The following is a 14,148-nucleotide window of genomic DNA, read 5'->3' on the forward strand; positions in this document are numbered from 1 at the left end:
CGAGAGCTTACTATCCAAAACCACCCCTAGGTTCCGTTCTTAATTAGATTTCTGTAATTTCTTTCCACATAATTTGTAAGTTGTGTGTGGTCTATTTTCTACAATTCCACATTCCATAACATGGCATTTATTCACATTGAATTCCATTTGCCACATAATGCTCCAAGCACCTAATTTTATCTACATCAAATTGAAGGGCATTACAATCGTCTGCGTCTCCTATCTTCCGCGTATCTTAGCATCATCCATAAACATGTACATATAATTCTGTATTCTTTCTGGTAGATCGTTTATGTAGACGATGAACATTACTGGGGCAAGAACTGAACCCTGTGGTACTCCACTAGGAACACTCCTCCAGTCAGATAGATTGTCTCTGATTACTACACTTATCTGTCTGTCAGAAATTTTTGCGTCCATGTCAGTAGTCTCTCTGGCACCCCTCCAGCATGTTCCAGTTTCCAGAACAGCCTCTTGTGAGGGACTATCAGAAGCAGTTTTTAGGTCCAAATAGGCACAGTCAACCCAACCACCTCTTTCCTGTAGTATCACTGTGGCTCTAACATAAAAATTAAGTAGATTTGTTACACAGGATCTTCCTGTTCGAAAACCATACTGTCTATCCGTTATCATATCATTACTCTCAAGGTGTTCAACCCATTTGGCTTTAACTATTTTTTTCTAGTTTGTTAACTACCACGCTTGGTAATGATACGGATCAATTATTTAGAGGATTCTCTCGACTACTATTTTTATAGATTGGTACTATGTTTGCCTTTTTCCATATATCTGCTAAGATTCCTGTGCACAAGTATATCTGGAATATTAATTGGAGTGGAATGCTCAGCTCAGTTGCATATTCTTGCAGCACTCAAACATGAAACTCCATCAGGTCCTAACGCTTTATTTCTTCCGAGCCACTTGAGTAATTTATCCACTTCTTCTTGAGATACCACTATGTATTTATTCTATGGCATACTCCTACCCGGCTTCAGTCCAAGTCCATTCTGTCCAGCTGTCGACCCCAAAGATGCATTCATCAATTTTTTACATTCTGTTCATTCCAAATAGAACTTTTCTCAAATATAAATTACTGTTATATATTAGCATATTGTGCATATTTAGGCCCTGGTTAGGTTAAGTTATGTGTTTAGGTTATGTTTGCGATTATTTGATGTTGTTGTACGTGGGTGAAGCACTTACAATGCTGTAGTTCAAATTAAAGTCGTCAGCGAAGAACTTGTTCCGGAAGTGTTCGGACGTCATCGACTGTGAGTTGTCTGTAAACCGTTTTTCATTCATAAGCAGGGGGTTTGGCGGTTGCATGGAATGGACTTCGGGTCTTTGTTTAGAGGACGGGCTGAGTACTCTTGAATTGGTATTTGGTCCGACTTTTGAATACCTTATTTTGTTCAAACACACTTTGCAATTGTTCATTTAGTATTTCACACATTTCTCTTTCATTCTCAGTAGTCCTGTTCCCCATTATCAATCGCTAGACTTCACCCATTATATTCAGCATGCTTTTAATGAATTTATAGAAAAGTCCTGGATCAGTTTTACATTTGTCCATTATACCTTTCTCAAAGTTCCTTTCTGCCTCTCTCCTCACTGTTGTGCAATTGTTTCTTGCTTGCTTGTAGCGTTGGTATCTTTGCGGGTTAGGCCTTCTTCCGATACTGAACCATTTTCTTGCCATTTTCTCGCTGGCCCTCTCATAATCTCTGTTGAACAATCCTGTTTTTCTGGTCCTGCATCTCTATATTGTATGAATGTGTGGTGGGCCTTCAACATATAATTCGTAAAATTTGGCATACATCTCATTTATTTACTGGCCTAGCACAAAGTCTGTCCAATTAAACTCATTAAAGAATTTTCTAAGTTCACATAGTGTCCTCTCTTGAAATAGAGTTTATCAACTGTTTCAATGTCCCAATTCTCTTCTAGATTATATCGCAAAGCATATTTAATTTCCAACAGGACATGATCACACTTTCCCCAAAAAGGAAGGTACTGGATGTCAAATATCTCTTCTTCTTTCCTGGTGTACTCACCTAGTTGTGCTTGCAGGGGTTGAGCTCTGGCTCTTTGGTCTTGCCTCTTAACTGTCAATCAACAGGTGTACAGATGCCTCAGCCTACTGGGCTCTATCATATCTACATTTGCAACTGTGTATGGAATCTGCCTCCTGCACATCACTTTTATACATACCATCTGTTAACTACTCTGGCACTGAAAAAGTTCTTTCTAACGTGCATGGGGCTCATTTGGGTACTCAGTTTCCACCTGTGTCAGCTTTTTCACGTACCACTCATGTTAACCTTCCATGGTGTACACACAGAAATCACAATAGCATGATATATATCTTATGAACAAATCCACAAGGGCCGTGAGGAGGGTTCGAACTTGTACGCAGGTTGTTCCCAGATGCGCCTTAGTCAACTGTACCATAACGTGGTCAAAAGAATTGCTACCTGGAGTTCTACTGCCCTCACGAGAATCCCAGAGCTTTGGGATTTGGGATTTCACCCAATCTGGAATTGTGTGAAACCCCGTCTGTGCTTTGGAGAAGCTTCGAGATCCTTGTGAGGGCAGTAGCACTCCAGGATGCATTTTTTTGACCATGTCGTGGTACAGTTGATTAAGGTGCATCTGGGAACATCCCATGCATAGGTTCGAACCCTCATCACGGACCTTGCTGATTTGTTCACCTTTGGTGTATTTATGTGGGTGTGTATGTTCAAATATGCAAAAAAGTATGTGTACATGCATGTGTGTGTACTCACCTAGTTGAACTCACCTAGTTGTGCTTGTGGGGACTGAGAGTTGGGTTTATGGTTCCCCTCTCAATCTTCAGTGGTGTAGTTTCTGAGCCTATTGGGCAATATGACATATGCATTTAAAACACACTAAAAATATTCTTTCTAATAACTCTGTGGTTCATAATGGTCCTAAGTTTTCACCTGTGACCCCTTCTTTGGGTGCCACCGTATTAAATGGTCTGTCGTTATCTACCCAGTCAGTTCCTCTGGGGATTTGGTATGGGTAATCATGTCTCCCCTAACTCTACTGTACGGTAGCCTCACCTGGTAGCTTTTACCCCTCAGTTCCGGGACTAGTTAGGCGACATATCTCTGAACTTTCTCTTACATTCATTTGTAAGTATGAGTGCATAGGGATTTTCACATGTGAAAATATATAGTGAGTGTAAAAAGTCGAACCTACACGAAAGTACTGAACGTTGGTTGAGTTGGTCTGCCACAGCATTGTTATGGTGGGATGGTCGAGGACGTCACGTATGGTCTGGAAGGGTTGACGGATGTGCCTCACGGCCAGCCCTGACATAAGGTCTCCCTGGTAGCTCCTGCTCACCACCAGACCCAATACCATCCACGCTACCAACACAAGCCGCCTCCACCCCACGATGGCTGAAGCTCTGTAGTCTTTGCCACCAGGAAGAAGAAAACTGTTTACCAGAGTTGTTCGAGTGTTCGTCTCTACATCAATATTTATTGTTTTTGTCAACGTTGTTTTTACTTTTGTTACTGTATTATTACTCACATTGTTACTGTATTATTACTCACATTGTTACTGTATTATTACTCACATTGTTACTGTATTATTACTCACATTGTTACTGTATTATTACTCACATTGTTACTGTATTATTACTCACATTGTTACTGTATTATTACTCACATTGTTACTGTATTATTACTCACATTGTTACTGTATTATTACTCATATTGTTACTTTTGTTACTGTATTATTACTCACATTGTTACTGTATTATTACTCACATTGTTACTGTATTATTACTCATATTGTTACTTTTGTTACTGTATTATTACTCATATTGTTACTTTGGTTACTGTATTATTACTCACATTGTTACATTTGTTACTGTATTATTACTCACATTGTTACTGTATTATTACTCACATTGTTACTGTATTATTACTCACATTGTTACTGTATTATTACTCACATTGTTACTGTATTATTACTCATATTGTTACTTTTGTTACTGTATTATTACTCACATTGTTACTGTATTATTACTCATATTGTTACTTTTGTTACTGTATTATTACTCATATTGTTACTTTGGTTACTGTATTATTACTCACATTGTTACATTTGTTACTGTATTATTACTCACATTGTTACTTTTGTTACTGTATTATTACTCATATTGTTACTTTTGTTACTGTATTATTATTCATATTGCTACTTTTGTTACTGTATTATTACTCACATTGTTACTGTATTATTACTCATATTGCTACTTTTGTTACTGTATTATTACTCATATTGTTACTTTTGTTACTGCATTATTACTCATATTGTTACTTTTGTTACTGTATTATTACTCACATTGTTACTTTTGTTACTGTATTATTACTCACATTGTTACTTTTGTTACTGTATTATTACTCAAATTGTTACTTTTGTTACTGTATTATTACTCACATTGTTACTGTATTATTACTCAAATTGTTACTTTTGTTACTGTATTATTACTCACATTGTTACTTTTGTTACTGTATTATTATTCACATTGTTACTTTTGTTACTGTATTATTATTCACATTGTTACTTTTGTTACTGTATTATTACTCACATTGTAAGAAACGTATCTGTAGCAGTGTGTTATTTATGACAGTTTGAAATATTATATAAAATGAATATAAATTAAATGATCTGAAGTACAATGAATGTAAACAGAATGGGACTCAGTAACGAGGATGTTAATGAGGCTACACTCCGCAGTCACACCATTGGTGACATTTAAAAGTTTGAGTTGATTTTAAAATATTAAGTTTATTTCAATCAAGATTTTTAGATATATAGTTGGTGTGGTACCCGACGGTGCCCGGGTCCGCTATACATCATTACACCCAAACAAATAAATACAAAATATGAGAAACAACGATTTATAAATGCAAGCATGTACGGCAGCTCAATATATGCCAACACCTCTTCTCTCTCTCTCTCTCTCTCGTTGTACATTTTTTTACAAGCCTAAAGTTCAATAGGAATGCCACTGATGAACCATGGAGGATATACAACCTGCAATCATTGCTAAATGCAAAACAATACTAATGTATAAATAATTAAATTAAATATTAAAAAAAAAATATATATATATATTGGCGACATTAGCTGTCTTCCAACTTTCCGGTAGATCTCCTGTTGCCATTGTGCATTTGAAACCTCTTAGAATTCACGGTGAGATTCTGTCAGGCCGAACAGCCTTTGTCAAATTCATACCCAACAGATGTTTCTCTCTCTCTCTCTCTCTCTCTCTCTCTCTCTCTCTCTCTCTCTCTCTCTCTCTCTCTCTCTCTCTCTCTCTCTCTCTCTCTCTCTCTCTCTCTCTCTCTCTCTCTCTCTCTCTCTCTCTCTCTCTCTCTCTCTCTCTCTCTCTCTCTCTCTCTCTCTCTCTCTCTCTCTCTCTCTCTCTCTCTCTCTCTCTCTCTCTCTCTCTCTCTCTCTCTCTCTCTCTCTCTCTCTCTCTCTCTCTCTCTCTCTCTCTCTCTCTCTCTCTCTCTCTCTCTCTCTCTCTCTCTCTCTCTCTCTCTCTCTCTCTCTCTCTCTCTCTCTCTCTCTCTCTCTCTCTCTCTCTCTCTCTCTCTCTCTCTCTCTCTCTCTCTCTCTCTCTCTCTCTCTCTCTCTCTCTCTCTCTCTCTCTCTCTCTCTCTCTCTCTCTCTCTCTCTCTCTCTCTCTCTCTCTCTCTCTCTCTCTCTCTCTCTCTCTCTCTCTCTCTCTCTCTCTCTCTCTCTCTCTCTCTCTCTCTCTCTCTCTCTCTCTCTCTCTCTCTCTCTCTCTCTCTCTCTCTCTCTCTCTCTCTCTCTCTCTCTCTCTCTCTCTCTCTCTCTCTCTCTCTCTCTCTCTCTCTCTCTCTCTCTCTCTCTCTCTCTCTCTCTCTCTCTCTCTCTCTCTCTCTCTCTCCCTCCCTCCCTCCCTCCCTCCCTCCCTCCCTCCCTCTCTCTCTCCCTCTCTCTCTCTCTCCCTCCCTCCCTCCCTCCCTCCCTCCCTCTCTCTCTCTCTCTCTCTCTCTCTCTCTCTCTCTCTCTCTCTCTCTCTCTCTCTCTCTCTCTCTCTCTCTCTCTCTCTCTCTCTCTCTCTCTCTCTCTCTCTCTCTCCCTCCCTCCCTCCCTCCCTCCCTCCCTCCCTCCCTCTCTCCCTCCCTCTCTCTCTCCCTCTCTCTCTCTCTCTCTCTCTCTCCCTCCCTCCCTCCCTCCCTCCCTCCCTCCCTCCCTCTCTCTCTCTCTCTCTCTCTCTCTCTCTCTCTCTCTCTCTCTCTCTCTCTCTCTCTCTCTCTCTCTCTCTCTCTCTCTCTCTCTCTCTCTCTCTCTCTCTCTCTCTCTCTCTCTCTCTCTCTCTCTCTCTCTCTCTCTCTCTCTCTCTCTCTCTCTCTCTCTCTCTCTCTCTCTCTCTCTCTCTCTCTCTCTCTCTCTCTCTCTCTCTCTCTCTCTCTCTCTCTGTGGTGTGAAAAAACTTAAAAAAATAATAGTAGTAGGCATCCAACAGTCTCAGGAGACTATGGAGTTGCGCTCTGGTTGTTGGTCTGGAGTGGCCTCTCCAGGGCACAAAGCCAGGGTAGGTTGATATGGGGGAGAAGCCGTTACCCATGCAGCAGGTACCCCTCTCTCTCCATGGCGCCGAAAGTTTCCAATGGAAAGGCAGACGCCAATATGATTAGTTTCGGCGCAGTCGCAGGAACTGTCAGAACGAGGTTGAAGGCAACAACAAACTGCCCTAGGTGCTCCAGCTCCGGAATTTATCTCGAGGTTAGTGAAAGAAGGCAAAGTGACTCCAAACCTGACCGCCATGGGCGGCGGTCACTAAAAGTCTCTAAAGGTATACAAAGAATACTTAACCCTTATTATGGGTAATAACATTTTCGGGCAGATGGGACTCGTCAGCCTGGGAAGGCAGCTCATCGAGAGGAAGGATAACCCCGAATTCATACCTCTGCTGTCTTGTGGCTAAACCCACTCATGGGGAAAGGCTTTGGGAGTCAACCCCCAAGGAAAAATCCGGAGCCGGAGTCCCTAAGGCAGTTTGCAGCTGTTTACAGATTAATTCTGGCAACTCCTGCGACGACACTGGAGCCAACCATATCGGTGCTTGCCCTTCCCTTGGATCACATCGGTGGAGTGGAGAGGGTGGATCTGCTGCATGGGCCACAGCCGGTTCTCCATAATTACTGCCCAGGCCTGTACCCAGGAGAAGACACTCCAGCATCCCCTTGGCGATGTCTCAACACGGGAAGCGACAATTACCGGTGGTAAGCATACCGCTCAATTGGCAGAGTGAGGCGCCAGGGGTTGCCTCTGTTGGTGGGAGAAATTTTCTAATTTCATAGGACAGCTACCGCCCGCCTCAAACTGGCAGCCCGCAGCCAATAAGGTGCTGTCACGCCACGGTCCGCCTGCTCGCTCCACTGGGTGCGTCGGGCTTAGGCCACGATCCAACAGGCGGGTCGTCAACCGGGTAAAAATAAAACAAACACAGAGCCGCCCAGCTCTCAAACTAGGCTCGTGGAATGTAAGGACCATGTCATCGGGTCTTTCGGAAGATCTACTGAAAGTGAACGCCACCCGTAAGACAACTGTGATCAACAATGAACTATGGACAGATGGACATAGTCGCCCTGCAGGAGACACGTCTGCCCGCGACAGGCAGCATGCGGGAGAAGGATTTTACCTTTTTCTGGCAGGGCAAACCACCAGAAGATGTAAGGGAGCATGGTGTTGGCTTTGCCATCAGGAACAGGTTGTTAGGATCTACAGTACCGCCCACGGATGGGTCTCCCAGGATCATAAAACTTCAGCTTAATTTAGCAGAACGAATGGTCAGCCTGATCAATGCGTACGCACCAACACTGACCTCTTCTATCGAAACGAAGGACGAGATCTATGATGACCTCGGCCTAGCTCTCAGAGACATACCTCAACAAGAGCCAGTCTTCCTCCTGGGAGACTTTAATGCAATAACTGGTTCTGATCACAGCTCTTGGCCTCCCTGCCTGGGCCAGTTTGGATTTGTGACGATTGATGAATGGGAGTGGGCAGCGCATCCTGAAGTTCTGCTGCCGTCATGATCTCTGCATCACGAATTCCTTTTCGACACCAAGTCCCAGCACAAGGTTTCCTGGAGACATCCCAGGTCTAAGCATTGGCACCAACTCGACCTGGTGCTTACGGGGCGTAACAATCTGAGAAGTGTCAAACTGACCCGCAGCTTCCAGAGTGTAGATTGTGACACCGACCACTCTCTCGTTGTTTGCAAAGGAAAGTTCCAGCCCCGGAAAATCCACAGAGCAAAGAAGGAGGGAAGACCACGCATTAACGTAAACAAGACCCGTGACCTTCACAAGGTGGAGGAATTCACTTGCTGAACTGTTAAATGCCCTTCCTGTACCACCCTGTGATAGCGCAAGTGAGAGGTGGTCACATCGCAGGGCATTTTCAAACACTGGACTAAACTGGAAAAGGTTCAAAGGTTTGCCACCAGACTAGTACCCGAGCTGAGAGGTATGAGCTACGAGGAGAGACTACGGGAATTAAACCTCACTTCGCTGGAAGACAGAAGAGTTAGGGGGGGGGGACATGATCACCACATTCAAGATTCTGAAGGGAATTGATAGGGTAGATAAAGACAGGCTATTTAACACGAGGCACACGCACAAGGAGACACAGGTGGAAACTGAGTGCCCAAATGAGCCACAGAGACATTAGAAAGAACTTTTTTTAGTGTCAGAGTGGTTGACAAATGGAACGCATTAGGCAGTGATGTGGTGGAGGCTGACTCCATACACAGTTTCAAGTGTAGATATGATAGAGCCCAATAGGCTCAGGAATCTGTACACTTGTTGATTGACGGTTGAGAGGCGGGGCCAAAGAGCCAGAGCTCAACCCCCGCAAACACATCTAGGTGAGTACAACTAGGTGAGTACTGGAATGTCCATCTTCGGTAAGAGGCAGAACAGGTCAGCAGATTGGTTCGAGGCCAGTCAGAGAAACTTGTACCCATCGTAGAGGAAAAGAGACGAGTGCTCTCATCCTACAAGAGACTACCCTCAGAAAGGAACCTATAGGTCTTCCGTACTGCCCGCAGTAGAGTTCAACAAACTGTGAGGCGCTGTGCTAACGATTACTGCCTCCGACGTAAGAGTCAACATAAGAGCCATGTACGAAGGGATCAAACAGGCAACAGGCCCTACACAAAACAGGACGACTCCTCAGAAAGTCAGCCACTGGAGAGATCATTAAAGACCATGATCAACAGATGAATCTCTGGGTGGAACATTACTCTGAACTCTACTCCAAAGAGAACTTAGTCAGCGTAGAGGCCTTGGATGCAATTGAATGCCTGCCCATCATGGAAGAACTTGACCTTGAACCAACTGTGTAAGAAGTTGAGAAAGCACTGGATTCACTTTCCTCAGGGAAGGCCGCAGGAGACGACGGGATTTCGCTCGTGGAACACCTAAAACTTAGCTTCATGAATCTGTGCCCGTGCTGGAGGGAGGGCTCGGTGCCACAAGACTTGAGAGATGCAAACATCATCACTCTACAAAAATAAAGGTGACAGAAGCGATGTCAACAACTATCGCGGCATCTCCCTCCTCAGAGTCGTCGACAAACTCTTCGTCAGGGTCTTCTTGGTCAGGCTTCAGATTCTCGCTGAAAGAGTGTACCCTGACTCACAGTGCGGTTTCCGAGCAGAGAGGTCGACCACTGACAGGGTGTTCTCCCTGAGACAGCTTCAAGAAAAAGTGCAGGGAGCAGAGAAAAGCCTTGTACATCGCTTTCATTGACCTTACAAAGGCCTTCGACCTCGTGAGTAGGGACGGACTCTTGAAGATCTTGGCCAAAATTGCCTGCCCTCCCTCCCTACTCAGCATGATACAATCGTTCCACAAGGACATGAAGCTAACAGTCGTGTACGACGGCCCAACTTCTAAACCATTCAACATCAACAGAGGTGTATTCTTGCTCCAACCCTGTTCGGCATCTTCTTCACGATCCTTGTCAAGCATGCCTTTGGAACAACCACAGAGAGCATCTATCTCCGTACAAGATCTGATGGAAAGCTCTATAATCTATCCAGACTCAGAGCAAAGACGAAAGTACAAATACGAATCCTCAGGGAGTTCCTCTTCGCCGATGATGCAGCGATCACCACACACACACAGCAGAAGGCCTGCAGCAGCTACTCTACCGCTTTACCACAGCCTGTTCCGCATTCGGCCTGACAATCAGCCTGAAGAAGACACAGGTGATGGGACAAGATATCAATGAGCTACGCTGTATAAACATCACAGACTATGTGCTGGAGGCGGTCCACGAGTTTGTGTACATTCACATTCTCAGACACCCGTTTCCTGGACACTGAGCTCAACAGGCGTATCGGGAAGGCCGCAACAACACTGGCCAGGCTCACAAAGCGTGTTTGGGAAAATGTCAAACTGACAGTGCACACCAAGCCACAAGTCTACCTGGCATGTGTGGTGAGTACACTTCTCTACAGCTCGGAATCCTGGACCCTGCGCCTCGCCAGAAGAGACGGATCAATACCTTTCACATGCGGAACCAGAGACGCATCCTTGACATCACATGGAAAGACCACGTCATCAACAACACAGTACTCGAGAGAACATGAATCCCTTCAATGTTCACTCTCCTGAAGCAGAGATGCATGTGATGGCTGGGACATGTCACACACATGGTAGATGGCCGCATACCGAAGGACCTCTTATATGGAGAACTGGCATCAGGAAAGAGACCCACCGGAAGACTCCAGCTGCGTTTCAAAGACGCCTGCAAACGTGACCTCAAGCAGATGAACATTGATATCAACACTTTGGAGGCAGCAGGTGCGGACAGATCTGCCTGGAGATGCAAAGTGCAGAAGGGACTCCAGCAATTCGAAGGTGAACTGAAAAGGCAGATGGAGGATAATAAACTTCAGAGGAGGTCTCGACCACTGTCAGACGCACCCGCTTCGGCGTTTATCTGTGCTCGCTGCAGTCGGGACTGTCATTCTCGGGCTGGCCTTCATAGCCACAGCAGGCATTGCATCCAACTAGACTAAAATAACTAGACACCCAGGGCAAAACTCCATAACCCTACGGGATTGACGGATACCTACATGATTATGGGTAATAATAATTATGGACAGCAGAAAAAAATATGTTAATTTTCCACAGATCATTTGAACAATGTTGTGCCATAAGTTTATTTTTAAAATATTTACCAGTGAAGTTGTCCAGCAGTGCCAACAATTGTCGTGGGGGTTCTAATAGGACCCTACCACACTGTTCTCGTTTGAATTCTGGCGACCCCGACTAGCCTTTGTTCATCTAGTACCCCAGACCATTCCCTCTGCCAATTTTGTAAAAAATAGCCCCAAGCATTTGGCCTCCAACTTTGGACAGACAGACAGAGTCATTCTCAAGCATAGTACAGATAAATCAACAAATTACTTTGAGAAGTCTAAAATTTGTGGATACACAATTGAGCTGAGACAGAGTTATTCAACTCATGTTTCATTTTTCACAATACATATAGATTCGAAGCTGCTGCGATCAAATCTATGGGAATTGGAAGTAAAAACAAGTTCGCTGTAATTTAGGAGGATTGATTGATTTTTCATAGTTATCTCAAACAGCAGATGGTGCAACATGCCTAAACCTCAACCCTCTGTGGTAAGAGATGTGCTCGCAGACACGCCAGGTCTGCGAGCACATGGGGCATCTCTAACAACAGAGGCTTGTGGTAAGAGTTTGAACATTTAAAAGGCAAAAGTCACCATATCATAGATCAAAGGGTAAAGGATCTCGTTGTTTTAAATACCTTCCAATATTATGATTATTGGTCAACATAAACTGAAAGTTAATTTGTGCAAAGTAATGTATAAAAAATTACAAAGGTCTTTCTAATATAATAAGTACCAAACCCAAATAAGAAAATTTCACAATAATGCCTCCGAGTCATTTTTTTGCATGGAAGGACGCTACGATCCCATTCAGCTGTGAAAGGTTTTCTTGGGATTATCATGCCACCAGGACAATGTTACATTATTTGTCAAGAAGTCATATTTCTCTCTCAGTGTTTTACTTATCTGTTTTAGGACATTGTCATGTTAAATGAAAACTGATTGGAAAATGTACTCAGAATGTTAATATTACAAAAACCTATAGTTTCTGTTTAAAACTATTTAATTTGGTTGAAAAAGTTGACTCAATATAATGAAAACGAATTAAATATCAAATACATTTGATCACATATAACCTTTAACTAATGTAAAAACCTCACACAGACTAAGAAACAGTACTTAACTAACCTTGTTGTAACAATATTCGAGTCAGGTCAAAAATGTCCTTCCCCCAGGTGTACTGTTTAGGAGTTGTGACTGAGGAGCATGAAGCCAGGAGCACCATCACGACAGGCAGCACCAGCAGCGCCGTCAGGATGGCCGCCCACACCAGGGGCTCCAAGGGCAGCACGAAGCCCCAAGGGTCCACAACTGGACGCCCTCGAGCGCCCATGATCATTGAGTACTGGATGGTGAATGGCCAGGTGAAGTCTATAACCTCAGTGCGACTCTCAGTCATACCAAACGGGCCAATGGAGAAGTCTGCCTCCTGTGTTGATCAGTCGACAAAATTGTATGAATGTAGTGATCATCTGCACTCTGTGCAGATGATCATGAAAACACTCCTACCAACATGTTGACCAGACCACAGTAGATGGTGAAGGGACGACGACGTTTCGGTTCGTCCTGGACCATTCTCCAGGACGGAATGGAGATTCTCATGTCACAAACGACTTGAGAATGGTCCAGGACGGACCGAAACGTCGTCGTCCCTTCACCTTCTAGTGTGTGGTCTGGTCAACATACTTTAGCCACGTTATTGTGACTCATCGCCTGCATATCCTACCAATATAATTAATAACAACCGCTCTACAGGGAAGCCAGCAGTTACTGTGCTGGGAAGCTAGCGGTTACGGTGCAGGGAAGCCAGCAGTTACTGTGCAGAGAGTCCCTGATCAACACCAGTATTGAAACATCACTTTAGTGAGATGTCTGCGAACAGGCCACAAGTCAGGTTCTCGGGGACTGAACAAGAACAGCGCCCCAGGAGACTACTGGAGACTTTCTCAGCAGGTTCAAGTTGGAGGCTTCTAAAGCAGGTTCCTGTAGGACACTCCATCAGTAGGTCCCTGTAGGACACTCCATCAGTAGGGGCCTGTAGGACACTCCATCAGTAGGTCCCTGTTGGACACTCCTGCAGTTGGTCCCTGTAGGAGACCTGAAGATGCACTAGCAACGGGGCTTTATTGAAGATAAAATAAGTTTTACACACCACCAGACCAGGACCTAGATTCAGGAAGCTCTGTGTATTTCTTCGTAAGTGGGTTTGCTACGAAGGTTCCTAAGTGCGCCCTAAGAAGATGCTTAGGTGCGATTCAATAAGGTATACTTAGGAAGAAAATTGTTGGTTCACCTGCGTGCCGATAGAGGTCACTACTGTGTTTCGTTTGGCCAATCAGAGAGCAGCAACATTCTTCATATTGAAGATTTAGCGCTGACTTATCGGAGCTCTACTGCCTCCTATTTACGTCGAATTTTCTTATAAAATTAGTATATTTCGAAGTAAAACAATGTTTTTTTAACTTCTACAGCCAGCACCGACATTGTAGTAAACAAATATGTTACATTTGTTGTTTACCTACGTAATTCTAAGAGATACTGTGTAGCTGTCCTTGTTGCTCGGAAGATGCGCTGACAATTATTGTATATATTTACTGAATTTACCCAAGGGCCACTAACTATCTAGTGACCTCGAAGAGGACAGAAAGCCGGCGGCTTGTTAAAGGGCCCGCCAATTGTCTTAATTATATTTTTTTAGCTGGAATTTGGCATTTACGGCTTCAGCGGGTAGGCGGTTCCATGGGTTTATAGCCCTCTTGGTGGAAAAAAAAACATCTGTTTTCAGTCCTACTTGAGAGAACATACTCTCCAACACTATATCTGTGATTGTCCTGTTATCAGTGACTTCATACCAAATGGTATGAGGTATTTTGAGCTCTGTAATTACTTCATACACTCGGGAATATTGGAAGATA

The 14,148-nt window shown here is 43.8% G+C and overlaps 1 protein-coding gene across 1 annotated transcript in view; it reads right to left on the bottom strand.

The window, feature by feature from the left end:
• Positions 1-12,656, bottom strand: part of LOC138356555 (ionotropic receptor 93a-like) — a 48,013-nt gene extending 35,357 nt beyond the window's left edge. Inside the window, exons 1-2 of the mRNA XM_069312754.1 lie at positions 12,362-12,656; positions 3,226-3,443 (exon numbers count right to left, since the gene is read on the bottom strand). Of these exons, the coding sequence (XP_069168855.1) occupies positions 3,226-3,443; positions 12,362-12,632 (489 nt within the window). The 5' untranslated portion in view covers positions 12,633-12,656. The remainder of the gene's footprint in view (positions 1-3,225; positions 3,444-12,361) is intronic.
• Between the last annotated feature and the right edge of the window lie 1,492 nt (positions 12,657-14,148).

This window comes from Procambarus clarkii, chromosome 73 (assembly GCF_040958095.1).
Source record: "Procambarus clarkii isolate CNS0578487 chromosome 73, FALCON_Pclarkii_2.0, whole genome shotgun sequence".
Lineage (NCBI taxonomy): Eukaryota > Metazoa > Arthropoda > Malacostraca > Decapoda > Cambaridae > Procambarus > Procambarus clarkii.